The sequence below is a fragment of the Hipposideros armiger genome, unplaced genomic scaffold (assembly GCF_001890085.2).
Source record: "Hipposideros armiger isolate ML-2016 unplaced genomic scaffold, ASM189008v1 scaffold_714, whole genome shotgun sequence".
Classification (NCBI taxonomy): Eukaryota; Metazoa; Chordata; class Mammalia; order Chiroptera; family Hipposideridae; genus Hipposideros; species Hipposideros armiger.
In genome coordinates this window covers 751,882-769,002 of record NW_017732064.1, presented here as the reverse complement: position 1 = coordinate 769,002, position 17,121 = coordinate 751,882, and the positions used below count along the sequence as shown (strand labels likewise).

The 17,121-nt window shown below is 40.0% G+C and overlaps 1 protein-coding gene across 7 annotated transcripts in view; it reads left to right on the top strand.

Moving 5' to 3' along the window:
* Nucleotides 1-17,121, top strand: part of DCUN1D4 (defective in cullin neddylation 1 domain containing 4) — a 67,699-nt gene that overhangs the window by 24,955 nt on the left and 25,623 nt on the right. For all 7 annotated transcript variants that reach the window (XM_019627136.1, XM_019627138.1, XM_019627137.1 and 4 more), the window contains 3 exons: nucleotides 5,098-5,212; nucleotides 8,252-8,343; nucleotides 13,785-13,855. In XM_019627136.1, the coding sequence (XP_019482681.1) occupies nucleotides 5,098-5,212; nucleotides 8,252-8,343; nucleotides 13,785-13,855 (278 nt within the window). The remainder of the gene's footprint in view (nucleotides 1-5,097; nucleotides 5,213-8,251; nucleotides 8,344-13,784; nucleotides 13,856-17,121) is intronic.

The following is a 17,121-nucleotide window of genomic DNA, read 5'->3' as shown; positions in this document are numbered from 1 at the left end:
GACTCACGGCAGCCCAGCTCCAGGTTGAGCTGTTGTTCAGCATCTTAGCTGTAGAGGGCAGTGTCACTGGCCCTCCCATGTGGGATCCAAACCGGGGCCCTCTGGCGTCCCAAGCCAGTTCTTAACCATCGCGCCACTCGGCCGGCCCTCAAGTTACTTTTTAAAATTGATTTTCTGGGGCCAAATATTAGGATAGATATGTTGAAAAATGTTGACAGTATTTCTAATTGTTTAATGTGGGAAGAATGGTTGTATTCATTCTCTCCCTGATTTATTTGAAAATATAGTTGATTAATAGAAGAATTTATTTGTTCTCTTTAAACACTAAATAAAAAATAAATAAACCTGAACTAAAATCATAACCCTTGAGTAAAAATTATAAACAAATTTTATTGCCTTCCTAAGGATTATATAAAAACCCCAACATCCAGAAAGAGCTTCTAATGATGGGAGAGTTGGGAGGGTTGATTTTACTCACTGTTCATCTAATAGAGAAATAGGCTCAACATGAGACTATCAATCCAGATAATTTTAAGGAGCCTGAATCATAGTTTGGGATTACTGGTTGAGGTTAATTCTTCTCTTCTTCCTCATCCTTTGTTATTATTACAGAAAGTTTTTTCTTCTTTCATATGTTCTTGTGAAACATTTCTTAGATTTACGATGGCTCCCTAAAATCTTTTTCGTCACTATTTTTCTTGCATGATTGTGAGAGAATGAAAACTTGCAGCTCTCATCATTTCAAATTAACTTCTGGGTATCTTAAAGTTCATTAGACAGTCATTTTTATTTGTTAAGTATTTATTGATCTTGGAACTTTCAGGTGTTATCAGTCAGTTTTCTTACCTGTAGAATTGGGGTGGTAATAACACCTCTCAGATTTGTGAAGATAAATAAGATAACTTTAAAAGTGCTTTATCATTATTATTTAAAACATTGGCTTTAATATTTTGCCTCTGGCAGATTTTTGTATCTAAGTAGATAGGTTTAAAGGCTTAAAATAGCTCATTCTTTGTGATTGTGATACAAGTTGAGTCAGTAACTAGACAGATAAATACAAATTTGTAAAACATATTCATTTAAATTTAAGTATTCTTGTTATAAAAATACTTAGCACAGAATTATTTTAAGAGGCAAATATTCTAGAATATTTGTATTAAAAAAGAAATCTTACCTGCCAGGAAACTTAAAGTGCTTGTTTTACTGAGAAGTAGAAATAACATCCAAAGTGATGGTGTATTATTTATTCATAAGTGTTTTAAATCTCTGGAAATACACTGAATTTTTAACAGCATTTGATTTATACATGTTTTAGGAACATATTTATTCAGCAAATATTTATTGAGAGTCTGCTGTAGGATTCTCAATGTATATAACTTATTATTACTGTACTAGAATGCTGCGTTAGCTGCTGCGTATGCACAGGTGAACCAAACAGGGCCCTGCAAACCAAGGTGTACTTTTGTACCTAAAAACCCTGTTTGTTGCTCTGCTCAGGTAGGGTCCTTGAAGCCATGTTGGGGTGGAGAGCTTGGGGCAAACACACCTTGAGTTGTGTTCTCTGTGTATTTTGTTGATTTGGTTCATGTTGGCACATTATTTTAAGTAAACTTAGTTTCCCTCAGCATTAAAAAAATTGTAGTCTGGAACTTTTCACTGCCATAGGTGCTAGGGTTCTGCCTGAGAAGCTGTGCTGTGTAGTTCTTTGCAGTGTCACTGGGGTGTGAATTTGACTCATCCTTCCTGTGAGGTGAAAGCGAGAGGATCAGTGAGCCAGTGGGTGCCTGAGCTGTAATGAGCATCAGGGAAGCAAACAGACATTGTTTCTTTAGGAAAGATGGCCTTATAACAGCCGCTCGCTCAAGCTGATGATTAGAGATCTAAACAAAAGCAATGGTTCTTACCTAGAAGATAAAAATGTCGAATAAGTGAAAGAATAAAATGTTAAATTTTGGATGATTTGGGGGTCAAATATGAATAAGTTTTACACAGATGCAAGAAAAGGTGATTTGTGAAACTTTTTAACAGAAAGCATTCATCAATAAGGAAAAAAATAAAAGAAAGTTAAAAAAGTTGGTTAACTTACAATGTTTGTATGTTTCTACTCTTGACAAGTGAGATTCAGTGAAAGCCTGACATTATACCAGTGCTTCTATGAAGAAGCAGATAGTAGAGCAGCTGGTGGATTAACCTTTATTGGTGAATATTGGTGAAGACATTATTTTAAATAGTGTTTCTCTTCCCACGGGCTGAAAAGATAAGTGCATTTTCCTTTGTGCTCTACAAACACTGGTGGAAGGGAGAGGTTACTGCCTGACCAGGTGCTCAGGACCAAACCATGACCAGTACCGGAAGAAAATGCCTTTCCTTCACACACAACACATCCAGGGCTGGAGAAACAAGCCTCCAGGTGTAAGGTAGACTCATTTCTGAATAGTGCAGTAGGCTTTTCAGCTAGATGGGCTGTGCTTTTTCATTTTGCCGGCCCCACCCCAAGGCATTAATGGGCAAGACTAAAAATCTTTTTCTTGAATGTTGGCAGTCTGCAAAAGCTTGGGTCACTTTGCACCTCTTGGGACCTTTGCCTGTGTTTTGGTGGTGTTTGTAAACAGGACCACCATTTCACAGAGAGGATGAAGGAGGCGCTTGTGGTGGTGGGCATCGCTGTCTCTGGCTCCTCTTTCAGTCCTTGCTGCTGTTATGGGGAGAGACATCTGGGGGTGCATTATGTCTCGGAAAAACCCTTCACTCCCTCCCCTGAAAGGCCTGGTTGGACCCCCGGGAGAGGTGGCCGATGGTCGTCTTTTTAGCCCTGTTTGGGGTCTGCTTCTGTGCTGGAGAAGCAAGCAGGGTCTTCGAGCATATGCATTATCTAGTACTTGGCACTGGGCAGACACCTCATTCAGGCTGTAGTCCTATTTCATAACAGAATAAGCGCTCTTGGTTGGTATGTTCATGAAGCATATGTATCACCCTGGGAACTTAGCACAATAGTGGAAGCCTTTGTGTAAACTGGGGTTTAGGTTCCAGTCCTGACCATTGCTCTTCCTGGGGCTGTGACTGTTAGCTTCTGCCAACTTTCTCCCTGCCTTCCGAGCGGCTTTCTAGAAAGAGTTGTTTATGTTCAGTCCCTCTTCTCACAGCCTTTCCCAGCCCACCGCCGTCTGGCCTCTTCTTCGCTGACCCATTGCTCCTGACCTTGATTGCGCAGTGCAGGATGTGCCTTCGCGCCTTCCTGAGCTGACCTCTGTGTGCCGCTGACCACTCCCTCCCCGAAGCACTGTCTCCTCCTTTGGCTCCCAGGACATGACAGTGCCCTAGGTTTTTTCCCTATTCTGGTTTTCACCTCCTTTCCCAAGCCCCTGAAAACCCACACTCCCTAGGGTGCTGTCCTCAGTTTTCTGCTTCTCAGTCTCGACTTCTATGGCCTAGAAGAGGTGGCAGTAATAGTGGCAGGGAGTCTGGCCTTTGCTGCTAGGCCGCTTGTTCGAGCCTCAACTTCATGTACTGCTTTCCATCTGTCACCTAATCTCTCTGGTTCAGTTTCTTCATTTGTAAAAATGGGGATGCTAACAAATACCTCCATCATAGGGTCGCTGTGAGGACCTAGTGAGCGCTGAGGCCCAGCCTGAGCTCCATGGGCATCACCCATTATGTCACTCAGATCGTGTTTCTTGACATCTCCAACATCTGTGTACACACAGTGCTTGGCACCTGAGCACTTATTGAATGGACGTTTAACCTCAGAAAACTCCTGAGAGGTAGCTGCCACAGTTCTCATCCTTCACACGGACCAGAGACCCAGAATGGGTCAGTGATTGACCACGCCACACACATAGTTAGGTGAAGAGCTGGAACTCGTCCATGGGATGCAAATCATTCAAGCCCGGCACCCCGAAGCTCTTGTCCGCAGGGCTCACTGAGAAGTCCCCAGGGCCTTCTACCCAGAGGCCAGTGGAAGGAGTAAAGATATGCGGGCCAGAATTCATCACTTAACACTTCCGAGACCTTGGAAAGTTGCTTGAATGCCTAAGCCTTCATTCTCCTCATCTGCCAAGTAGAGATAATTATCTCTGCCTTGCCTATCATTCAGGGTTATTGTGGGAACCAAATGACATATCTGATAGTACTTGTGCCAAGATGGGGGTATTTTAATTATCTTACGATTGTCTTGTAATTTATAATGGTTTAAGACAGCCTGAAGTGAGACTGTCAGGGTTTGAATCTCAATTTTGCCACTAATTAACTCTCTGCCTCCATTTTCTCATCTGCATGGTCAGTAATGATGGTTCTTTTTTCATAAGCTCATGATGTTAAGTGCATTAATACACGTGAGTAAGTGTTAAAAACAGGGCCTGGCTCATAGTAAGGTTTCAGTAATACGATTCGATGTTGTTGTCTGTGATTTTAATATATATATATTTATTTTATATATATATATATATATTTTTTTTTTTTTTTAACCAAATGAAAGGTATGTTTCTGAAAACCCTGACCGAAAGTGGCAGAAAAAAACCTAAAAATTATTATGGAAGTTTTGCTCAAGATCATGTCAGGCTTCTTTCCAAAAAATCCAAATCCTGTGGTTTTTTGTTGTTGTTTGTTTGTTTGTTTTAAACCCAAACCCCAATCGATACCTTTTAAAGCTGAAGAGTGTTGTGACTGAATTCTTGTATGTAGTTTAGACTTGAGGTGACTGGATGAGCTGGCCCTTGCCTAGCAAAGTACATAAATGAGATAGCAGTGCAATTCTTTCTGAAGGAACATCGACATGTAAGAGAAGCTGAAAGCTGAGATGATGTACATTGGTATTTTGGGAGAGTAAATTGAAGTTGTGATAACTTCTATTTCTGGTGTGGGTTTGGGCAGAAAGTATTAACTTATTTGTCATTGCTAGGTTTATTTCTTGACCATAACAGTTTCTCAGCGAGGAACTAAGAACCATTTTTTTCACCTCGTAGCATTTACAGATCACACCTAAACTGTTTACAATACCAGTCAGGAAGGTTTCTGATTTGGTGGGGATATTTTTTTTTTTTTGAAGTGTTGTCATGTGGCCTGCATTAACCGTGTACCCTTTGACTCTTTGTTCTGCAGGAAGTCTGCGGTCTTGTGGTTCTTCGGACTGCTTTAGTAAAGTGATGCCGCCAAGGAAAAAGAGAAGACCTGCCTCTGGAGATGATTTATCTGCCAAGAAAAGTAGACATGACAGGTATGTTGCCGAGACAGTAGATAAAAATCGATGACATACGTGTCAGCGAGGCACTTTCCCACCCAGTCTGGTGTGGGTCTTCTAAGTGGACAAATGCCAACCGGAACAGTGTTCTGGTTCTGCCAGGTGAACTTTATAAGTGTAATTATTTCCTGTCACTGATTTTATGCGTGGGTTTGTAAAATAAAAACAAATTAGGTAATTTGAATTCTTAGAAATTAAAGTTTTATCGTAGTACACTGATCCACCAAAACTGGTGTAGAGTTTCTTTCTTTCCTTTTAAGGGCTTGCTGTCTGTGCCTGTTGAGGACCACGGGATTGGTACGTATCTGTTTTGTAAGAGAGTCTCACTAAATGCCATCACAGGAACCCCATGATTGCCTTTGCAAGGGACCTGGACACCGCGGCTGGACAGAGCTGCCTGGATTGAATCCTCTCAGCCCGCCTGGAGGATTAGCCGAGCTGAGGTTTATTATTAGAGGACTGAGAATTGGTTAGAAACTGAAAAACAAGACTGTTTGAACTTCTTCTCTTTCAGAAAAGTGCACTGTTAATTTTGGTAACTCCAAAGGTCTGTTAGATTTGTTTTAGGCATTTTTATGGTTTTCACTCTAATAAGTTTGTTATCTTTTTTTTGTTTTGTTTTGTTTTAAACGATGAACAGACATCAGAGTTTTAATCCTTTCTGCTTTTTTCTATCTCCCTCCATTCTTATTCTGTAGGCCACTTCACTAATGGGCCTGAATTTTCACATCTGTAAATCAAGATGAAATTTTTCTGTTTCATTCTTCCCATATTACTTAAATATGCTACACCTCAGTTGGAGGGATAGAGAGATGGACTTTGAAAATGTGAAAATAACGTCTCTGTTCATATTCCAAATGAGGAGAAAATATTATCTAAAAGAAGATAGCAGTGATTTAGAAGATAATCATTAGCAATATTTAGACCAGTGATTTTTAGATTTATGAAGCCAGGTTACTTGATATAATTTCTTGGTGGTATCCATGTGATTTTCGGGGAATTGTTAAATTCTATTGATCACATTGCATTTTGTGACTGTATATTAGCATGTATTATTTTTTCACCACAGCCTAATATAAAGCCAGTGTTAAAGCCAGTTTAACTGGTAGTTGAGTTACAGAATGGTGTGCGGTACTCTTACTGACAGCTTTTCTGTGGTCACCCAAGGGAGAGGGAGCTAAATAGCATTATCTGAGCTTCATTCTTGGTCTTTTTTTTTTTTTTAAACAACTTTATTTATGTACCATATTGTTCATCCATTTTAAGTGTACAAACTCAGTGATTTTTACTAAGTTGTTAGAGTTGTGCAACCATCACTACAACCCAGTTTTCAAAGGTTTTCATCATCCCAGTTAGATCCCTGATGCCCATTCACAGTCACTCGCTGTTCCCACCCCCAGGCAACCATGAACCTATTTTCTGTCTCTACAGATTTGCCTTTTCTGGACATTTTATATAATTGATCTTTTTGTGTCTTGCTTCTTTCACTTAGCTTAATGTTTTTGAGGCTCATCTATGTAATAGCATGTACCAATATTATTTTTCTTTTATTTGCTGAATGGTACTCCGTTGTCCTTTTTTTTTTTTTTTTCTTTTTAATCTGAGCCATCCTACCACCTGTTGGCAGCTCACCGGCTGCTCAGTTCGGGCCGGGAATCGAACCGCTGTTGCTCAGAGCTCACACTCTTGAGTGAGCTCTTAACCAACTGAGCCACTCGGCCGGCCCTCCATTGTCTTTTTTTATGTAGAGTATGTTTAAGCAATTCAAATGTTACAGTGTCATATATTGATCTCCAGATTATTGACCAATTATAGACTTTGAGCTGCGATAGGAATATCTAGGCCCAAGATTGGAACATATCTGTTTGAACCCTTGGCCAGTATCCACCTTTGTTCCCAGGTAGAAAGGCAACCTTTTATAGAAGAAATACAAAATTTGTGGTTTGCAGTTTCAATATCTTAACACGCTATGACCATGTTCTTTTTTTTTTGGTATTAAAACTCAGAATCTCTAATCAGAGGTATATACAGATACTCTGGTGAATGTCTAGGTCATGAGTAAATGCTCATTTAAAAATATATATGATTTTTATATTGCATACTATGTAAATAAAAACTATAATATATTCATAAATGTGTATAACTATTTAGGCAATTTATATATAAATGAGGGATAAGAAAAATATATACTCATAATTTTTCTACCAAATCGCTGTTTTGAAGACACTGCATCCTCTCCCTTCCTCCAGGAGGAATATGTCAGTCCCCAGCCCCAGGTCATTATGAAATCCTTTGCAAGGCCTCGGTGTTGCAGGAGGAGGCTGCCATGCTTCCCGAGTCAGTGCTGTCTTCATAACACCAGGGAATTCTAAGAGAATGGCAGGAGCCAGGGTTTCTCTATACTTCTCTCTCCTGAGGTTTTTAAGGTTATGGTAATCAAGAAACCATCCAAGGAACTTTATCTCATCAACCTTACGCCTGATGTTTTTTTCCCCTGGAGGCTTGGATATAGTTTAATGTTTCTTTTTACTTCCTTAATGGTCCCTTGAGGTGTCTAACAGTGACAGGTTTTTCCTTTGACTGTGCCCTGTGTCCAACCTGACTTGTAAGACACAGAGGTCAGGAGCATTTAATGTGGAGACATAAGTGAGTGCTAGGGTCATCAACTGAAGAAAACACTGTATCGCACTGTCATTCTGTAGTTATTTCTGACTAGTGAGGTAGAAGGGAGTCTGTCAAATACCTGTTCTATTCAGTTCTTGTGGATTATTGGTTAATCAGAGAAAAACCTGTATTAAGTGCTTACCAGTTAATTCTGTGTTGGGCGTGACGATGTTTAAAACTGTAGTTATAAAAGCCGAAGCTTCAAAAACAGGAAGTAAAATACTTAAAATATACTTGACATACTGATTGAATAGATGTGTGGTTTGGGTAAATGAATAAAATCTATCTGCTATTTAAAAGAACTCGCTGTCTTTACTTTAAATGACTTAAAACTGCTTTCTCAATTTCTAGCATGTATAGAAAATATGATTCAACTAGAATAAAGACTGAAGAAGAAGCCTTTTCAAGTAAGAGGTGTTTAGAGTGGTTCTATGAGTATGCAGGTAGGTAATGGTTTCTATCACCTGAGACCGATCCTCATTATCAAAAGTAAGGACTACCTTAGAGGTGATTAGGGAATTAAAAAATGTGTACTTTTTGAATTTGGGGGGTGGGGTGGGGTGTGTGTGTGTGTGTGTGTGTGTGTGTGTGTCCCTGTTTGAGAGAGAGAACATTGTTGAAACAAATCACCAAATGTCCCACTATTTATAGCCAGCAGCTAAGCCAAAGAATTCAGAACACTAGAAGGGAACTGAAAAGATGAAATGCACTTGGGAGAAATACTTTGGATTGCTAGGAAACCTATTTAGAATGCTGGTACTGGATGGTTATTTGATTTACACATCAAAGTTAAAATAAGCTTTGCTACTTTGAACCTTTATGTAGTGCTGCAGTGGAATTTTTTATATTAAGTGTCTGCTTTGAAAGATCACTTGGCAGAAAATGTTTGTTTTGTCATTTAAATGTGTTAAATTCAGTCCCATTTTTGCAACTTATTATAATTGGTTGGATCGTGTAATACTGAAATCTAGGGTTTGTTTTTTATTGTGGCTGTGTATGGTATAAAAAAGAGAAAAAGAAAAATTTTCAGACAAGTTTGAGCTGAAGTTTCTTTTACCTTTCCTGTTCCCTATCTTATTTCCTATTAACTTGACTATTCCGCAACCTTCAAAACAATTTTGCTGTCATCAGTCCACCCCCACCCCACCCCACTTAAAAAACTCTGCTTCCAATGGGATGAAAGAGCACCAATTCCCTGCCATCTCTTTGCCTGGTGCTTTTCTCCATTTTCCATCTGACAAGCTGCTATACATCTTTAAAGCCCCCTAATTAGCTGAATATAGCCTTCTTTGTCCTTCAGGACATTGTTCACAACTAGTTCTGATACCCTTCTACTGGATAGCCAAGACAGGATTCCTCCCACCACCTGATCTTGCCCTTTTCCCCCACCCTACCCTTTTTCTGGTAAGAGCTGCCTGCCTCTTTGGCCACAGCGATTGTTCCAGGGGGCTGGCAGGTAACCTAGGCCATGCCAGTCAGATAAAAGCTCGTGGAATTTTCAGATTGAAGCTGGGAGAAGAGCATCTTTCTCTTCCCGTGATAGACTTGAAAGGATACGATCCTACTACGGTAGTGCCTTCGATTTTTCTGAGCTATCCCAATATCTTGCTAGTGAATTCCCCTTCATTACTCGAACCTGTTTGAGCTGAATTTTGTTTGCAGGGCACGGACACTAGGACAAACACATAGTATGAGAATTTATCTGTTTTCGCATTTACGTCATAAAAAACACGAATTTCTTGAAGATGTTTTGTATTCGTAGTAAAAGTAGTTGGCAGTTTTCCAGGTGTTTGGTACATGGGTGCTGAAATGAATTAAGAGTTTTCTCATATTTCTGTCACTTTGATTATGAAGATCTTTTGTTCTCTTTCATTGGTTCACATTTATTGTTATGAAATATAAAAAGTAAATATTACACAGACACAGCATACTTAATCCCACCATTATAGCACAGCTATTTTGATTATTTTGTGTGTCTTCCTTTGTGAGCAAATATGAATTTTTCCATAGTATAAGCCACACTTCTGTTTTTTTTAAAAAGAGATCAGGCGATAATTTTCGTTTTGTTCACAAAGATGACATTTGGGATAAAGCTTAAGCCACATTCTTTAGTTTCCTTCAGATCCCTGCTGGGTGGTTTCTTATAGTTCATCCCTAAGATGTTTCTGTGGGTCGTGGCTATCCCTATTTTTATAAATCCCCCCTTTTCCTTAATCTCGTGTATCTCATCAGTAGGGAGAATGGTTTGAAACTGGGAATAATTAAAAGCCCCAAGTGGTAACTGTTTCACTTTTAATATCCCAACCACATGAATAAAAACTATAGATCAGTATTATTCAAGGATGACTGACAGGTTGTGCTGTAGGGTGAGTCTGTGGGAGCAGGCTGTGAGTTCCCAGGCCCCCTAGATGCTAGAAGGAGGAGGGCTTTACCACCCATGGTGTGTCCACTTTCCTTAGGAGAGAGCCAGCTGGTTTGGGCAGACTCCCTGCACTTTAATTCCAAGTGGAGTGGTCGGGACGCAGGTGCCTTGGTGGTGCAGTTGTTTCACATGGATGGACCTTTAGTTCTCTCCAGAGTTCTCAGTTCCACTCTTAGACCTGCTCTCTGCTGTCCATGGCTCCTGTAGCCTGAGCCCAGGTCCTCCAGCTTCTGCCTGGCCAGTTAACGCAGCCCTCCTTTGCACATTCTCACCTTTTTAAATCCCTATCAACTCAGTATCTGTTGCTCAGAAATTTAATAAATGAGCCCACTCCACTGGGGGCTCTTGCTCCTGTTCTCCGTAGTTATAGGTTTACCCCCTTTTGTACTTTGGTATTTCAGTTCTCCGTGACTTTAGAAAGGGCCGTGGGAGGAAGGTGGGGGACTATAATTTAGACCTCCATGTGAAACCAGAATCCCATTTCTTTTTTATTAGAATGAAAATGACCAGTTTTTATAAACAATTTATCTAATAACTTCCACTTTCTGGGAGTATGTCTAAGAATAAGGAATTAAAGCAAGTACACAGGTGCCAGCATCGTGCAAAGTTACACTAAAGCTCACATATGCAGGTCATGAGGTGTACAAGTCCCGACTATGGGCCCTTAGTTATGTTTTTGGATTAAGCTCTGTAGCGGAAATTTTTTTTTTGTTCTCCAAATGAGATTAGGGACCAGGAGCAGGTGCTAAGTGTCAGCGAAGGAAGAGATATTAAAAGCTACCAAAGGAGGCAGTGGGGCCCGTATGCCTCAGTGACATAGCATGGTATAATTATGGGCACTTGACCATGAGGGTCTTGGCCCATTGTGAAAAGGTTATGAGGAAGGGTCTGAGTTTAGAGTTTAGGGGGAGACAAGGATTTGAAGCAGAGAAGTGACATAAGACTTTCAAACAAATGTTCAGGTGATTTTAATATTCATCCTTTGTTGAGTACAACCCCCTTATACATTAATTGTAGTTTATGATTCCTAGCATTTCATGGGGTCACAGATGACTGCCAGACACCCAGTCTTTGCTGGTGGGGGTGGGGATATTGGGGAGGCTGCCTGTCTGATTTAGTCTTTGAAGTTTGAAGGAGTTAGCCAGGGAGGATGGGGCAAGGGGAGAGGAAGGTGGGCTGAGGCCACAAGAGTAGTATGGTGTTGGGTGTGTGTTAGGATGTGTGTTCAGAGCAAACCACAGCTAAGTAAGTGTTTCTGTGTCTTAATTTTTATTCACTCAGAAATATTCATTCATTGATTCATTTATTTCTAAGAAATGTAATTTGAAGGTGGAAAGATACGAGGCTGAAGAGGAAGAGAGGCACCAGGTCATAGGGTACCTTATTTAATAGGCAAAAACTTTGGACTTTAAATAATAGCCATTAAAGGATTTTAAGCCAGGGTGGCTGTATGCAGGATGGGTCTGAGGGGGATAAGCTATGGAATTAGGGAGTTCTTCAGGGGACTGCTGCAGTCATCTAAGTGAGAGAAGGAAGCCTGAGTAGGTCAGTGCAGGATAAGTGCAATTAAGAAATATTGGCTCAGTTGGTTAAGAGCTTGCTCAAGAGTTTGAGCTCTGAGCAACAGCAGTTCGATTGCTGGCCCGAGCTGAGCAGCCGCTGAGTTGCCAACAGGTGGCAGGATGGCTCAGCTTAAAAAAAATATATATTGGGAAGGAAAATTGGCAGCACACTTGATCATTGATTGGATATAGAGCGTGTAGGAGAAGGGAGATACCCGATGGTTCTCAGGTTTCTATTTTTGGTGGTGGCGGTGGTGCCACCAATTGAGGAAATACAGGAGGATAAGCAGGCTTGGCATGGGGAGATGATGGGCTCAGCGAGGGGGTGGTTGAAAATGGGAAATGCAGGAGGAGTACATTTGGGGCAGAGGGTGAGTTGAGTTGTGGCAGTTACAGAGGTGGGGTAGCCAGACAGTGATGTGGGAGACAGTTCAAAAGTAAGGGGGAAAGTGTGGGCTACAAAGAGATCTGGGTAGTGCCTGAAACCTCAAGTATGGTTGAAATTTCCTGAGGAGAGTGTATAGAATGGACTAGCAGAGGTTTAAGAATGGAACGCCATACTACGAATTGAACAAGTTGGGAGAAGCAAAGGAACCCATAAAGAAGCTACAAGAGAAGAGGTGTTGTGGGGAAGCAGGCGAGAGAGGGCACTTTGCAGCAGCCATGGGAGGAGACAAGTTTTGTGAAGAAAGAACTTCAAACTTTCAGATATCACAGAGAGGTCAAACAAAATAAAGATGGACTGTGTCTATTAGAGTTGGCAGTTAGGCGGTTATTGGTGACTTTGGCAAGTAGAGTTTAAGTGGAGAGACGAGCAGAAACCGGATTGCAGTGGCTGAAAAATGAATGGGAGTAAAGTAGAGATGGAACATGGGGGACAGTTCTTTTAGGAAGAAACAAAGCTAAAGCTAGAATGGGAGGAAAGCTCTATTGCCTTATCAAGAACAGAAAGACTACTTGATTATTTTTCTGTATAAAAGAAACAATTGTGTTATTTCTCAGTTAATTGTATAAAGACCATTTATGTAGTTCTTTGAAACAGCAATTATAACCAAAATATGAATAGAGCTTTAAGCTATGTTAATAAAGAGCAGAAATTGAACTCAGGTAGCCTTATCTTTAGACATAAATTATATATACCATATGTCCATAGGTTGAAGGACATGGAGATAAATTGACTTAAATGATTGTGCAGAGAGCAGAATCCTTTAATGATATAACTGAAATTCCCGAATATTTTTCAATTTATACTCAGTGATTTCTTTCTTCAGAAAAGGAGTGATAGCCCTTAAGTGTTATTTGATTTTAGTTTAGTTTTTCTTTTTTTTTTAAAGATTTTATTGGGGAATTGGGGAAGGGGACCAGCCAAGTTATTGTTCTTTAGTCTTAGTTGTGGAGAGCGCCAGTCATCATCTGGCTTCCCAACGGCAGCTTGTGGCCTCTAAGCTCAAGGTGCTGTGTTCAATCTTAGCTGCGGGTGGGCATAGCCACCATCCCATGCAGGAATTGAACCAGCAGCCTTGTTGTTAAGAGCGCACGCTCTATCCACTGAACCATCTGGGCAGCAGCTCAGCTCAAGGTGCCAAGTTCAGTTTTAGTTGCAGGTGGGCGTAGCCCACCATCGAACAAGCAATCTTGTTGTTATACCAGCTGAGCCAGCAGCCTGTTGGCAGCTCAGCGACAGCTCAGCTTGGGCGCAGCATCACTGGCCCATGTGGGAATTGAACCGGTGGCCCTGTTGCTCAGAGCTCGCGCTCTTAAGCCAACTCTTAACCACCTGAGCCACTCGGCTGGTCCCTGATTTTAGTTTAGTTTAATAATGAATATTTTGACAATATAATACAGTAGTAATAGTGTATGTGGTTAGATTTAATTTATATAAGATTGCATTTCATCACAGGCACCGATGATGTCGTAGGTCCTGAAGGCATGGAGAAATTTTGTGAAGACATTGGTGTTGAACCAGAAAACGTAAGTCTGACTTACAAAGTTGGGTGAATAAATTGATTGGTTTTCATACGCCTTTTCTCCCTTGGCTAATAAAGCAACAACAAAGAAGTACTGGTGTGTTAGTTTTTATGAGGCAATCTAAGAAATATGTTCCAATTCTAATTTGATTTGTAAGTGAAGTTTTTTGGTGTAATTGGTATAGAGTCACTGCAGTCATTTTGTCTCTGTTGTTTAATTTCTAAAAGGTACAGTAATAAAGTAATTAAACTAGATTTAAAAAAAGTGATGTGGGCATGAGTACCTATAATAATAGATCACATGGGGGACCAAGTCATAGCATTGTGTCCTTTTGTCTCCCTCCGTAGTTGTTCTAGTAGTCTAATGTAGAATTTATCCAGAACTTTAAATAATTATTCACAAGGGTTTTTTTGATAGTTTGTAATTGTCAAGAATTTTTCACAGCTCTTTCACTTCCATTTGAATTTAGCTTAGAAAGCTATTGCTTTTTAGTGTAAAGGCCCTAAGTACTTCCTTTAAAAATTTAATTAGAAGTTATTTTATATGCTTAATTATTTTTGCCTAGTTCTTAACATGTTATTATTGAGTATTTTTTCCTGTTCCCCTATCTTCTCTCTTGCACTAAAATGGAAAATTCTGCTCATACAAATGCCCAGATCATTAGCTGTGCAGTTTAATATTGCATTAGCCTCCAATTTAACAAATATGTCTTAGATCCTAATTGAATTTATGATCTGGAAGAGATCTCAAGAGAGCGTCGCCTTCATTCAGACTGTTTGCAAGGTAACTAGTGTCCATGCATGTATGTCATGCTCTTAACGAAAAGTACGCATTGAGACGTCACACTTTTTTATTAAAACTATTTTTTCTCAGTACTTTTCTATGCTTCTGTCCCCCACCAATTTCCCTCAATAACACTTTAAATTTTCCAAAGAGCCTTTGGAATGTCTCTAACTTACTACATGGATTTTTGTCTTGTATTTTTAATTTTAGTGTGATCTAGTTCAGGTATCTTGATAAATTATTCAATTTGGCATAAAGGTTGGGGACAACTGGGTCAATAGAGTTTTGCCTGATCTGGTCCACAGACTAGTTGCAGACATAGAAAAGAACATTTCACTGACTTTAAGAAGAAAGTGTTTGACCGGACCTGGCCAAGGTTGGCAGGGTGTTTCCTGGACAGTATGAGTGAGTTGGACCCTAGAGGGGATCCAGAGATTTCACCCAGAGGACAGTAGTTCCTGTTGGATCGATCGATCGGAGGGGTGGGCAGCAGGGCCAGTGGGGAGGAGGAGGTTGGGAGACTACAGGTGTGAGGGGGACTACGTGAGCATCTACTCTCAGGCGGAAAGGCCTGTCTGTTTGGGAGGAGGTGCTGATGTTGATTCTAACTGAAAAAAAAAAAGAAGGGGAGGGGGGTGTCAGATCCTCAAAGTTCCTCACCCCCAAATACCAGTACTCAATAAAAAGGAGCTGCTACTATTACTCATTTTTGGGCACTTGTGAGCCCTTTAACGCTCTGTTTCTGTAGAGATAGAAATATTCTTGAAATGTTGAGTCATGCAAGTTGAAGACTAAAAGACCAAATTTAGAATATTATTTTAAAGTATTTATTGCTGTACTTCAATTCTAAGATGCCATTAATAGAAGTTGTATTATTTTGTATCATTACTAAGAAAGAAAAAATGTTGCTAAATAACTTTAAGATGACATTAATTGTGGACATATCCCAATTTCAGAAATATTAACATTTGAAAAAACAGGTGGCAAAAAAGTTTTTAAAAGGCTGTCTTCATCGATGAGTAAGCACTTTAAACTATTTAAAACTCCCACCTTGCCCGATATTTATAGCTTATGAAATTTAAGCAGGCTTGTAAAATTCAAGCCTGCTTTCATTTACTAAGGCACTGGCAAAATCCTTTATTTAAGTAGTTAGCTTCCTTATTAGCTATCATAGGTGTGTTTTGTGTAAAGAAACATTGTGACTATCTGCTTAGCAGTTCAGACATATTTCATGTATACTCGTGTTCTTGGGCCTTTACCATTTTTTTTAACTTAAGTGTTTATGTGGAATTTTTAATCTTTTTAATAGAGGATTGAGTATAGATATTGAGAACATGCCAAATTTGAATTAGAAAATGTGGGGTTGTTCACCTAAGTCCATGGATATACAGGAGTCAGAATTCTAAGAAAAGCTGAGTGATGAGGAGAAAATTCACTAACGTGTGAATATTTCAAAGAACATATAACCTCTTCTTTTTGGGAAACTCTTCTGTGTACCCCCTCAGCCTCTTAAGTTACCATTTTTTAACCTAGTTCACAATCTTATTTTATGATGATGTATATAATATGTAGACGCATTGATTTACCGTATTTGCCGGCGTATAAGACGACTGGGCGTATAAGACGACCCCCTAACATTTCCACTCAAAATACAGAGTTTGTTATATACTCGCCGTATAAGACTACCCCCTCTTCCGCACACCTTCCACACACCAAATAAAAGGTAAAACAATATCAGATTTGATTTCAACATTTTAATTTATATTCAAATGCTTATGACATGCAGGAAAACTGTCACAAGGCTGTATGTAATCAAACATATACATAAAACAGTGCAAGTTTATTACCGGTAAACATACCGGTAATTCACTAAAGAAAACACACTCTATAGACTGGTACCGTAGATTTTGCGAGTGTGGTAAAATCGCATAACAGCAAAATTGCATAACAGCCGAGCATACACCCAGCAGCGCTGCTGATGCCTGAACGGTATGTGGAATGAAGTGGGCGGGCATCGGGAGGCCACTATGGCACGGGGCAAGCACTATGGGCAGTCTATCTGAAGTGTACCTGGCGTATAAGATGACCCCCCACTTGGAGGCATATTTTTCAGGGCCAAAAAATCGTCTTATACGCCGGCAAATACGGTACTAATCAGTCCCCATAATCTACCTAGTAATCTAGATTTTTAAAATCTAAAATACCTGGTGACTTTGAAAAAATGGGTATGTACTGGTTTAATTGATATTTGATGAAAGGAAATTTTAAACAGAAAAAGTACAGTTAACCCTACCATCATAGCGGTGACTTTGATTTTTTTGTGTGGCCCCCGCTGAGACGTTATTGGGCCACGCTGCTCCCCCTGTACTCATTCCAGGCATGGCGCCATTTAAGTGGAATGTCGGGCTACTTTAAAATAATTTCCCCCGGTGTGTATAGTTGCATATTTATAAACATGAATGTATTTGTGATACAACCCCACTGTA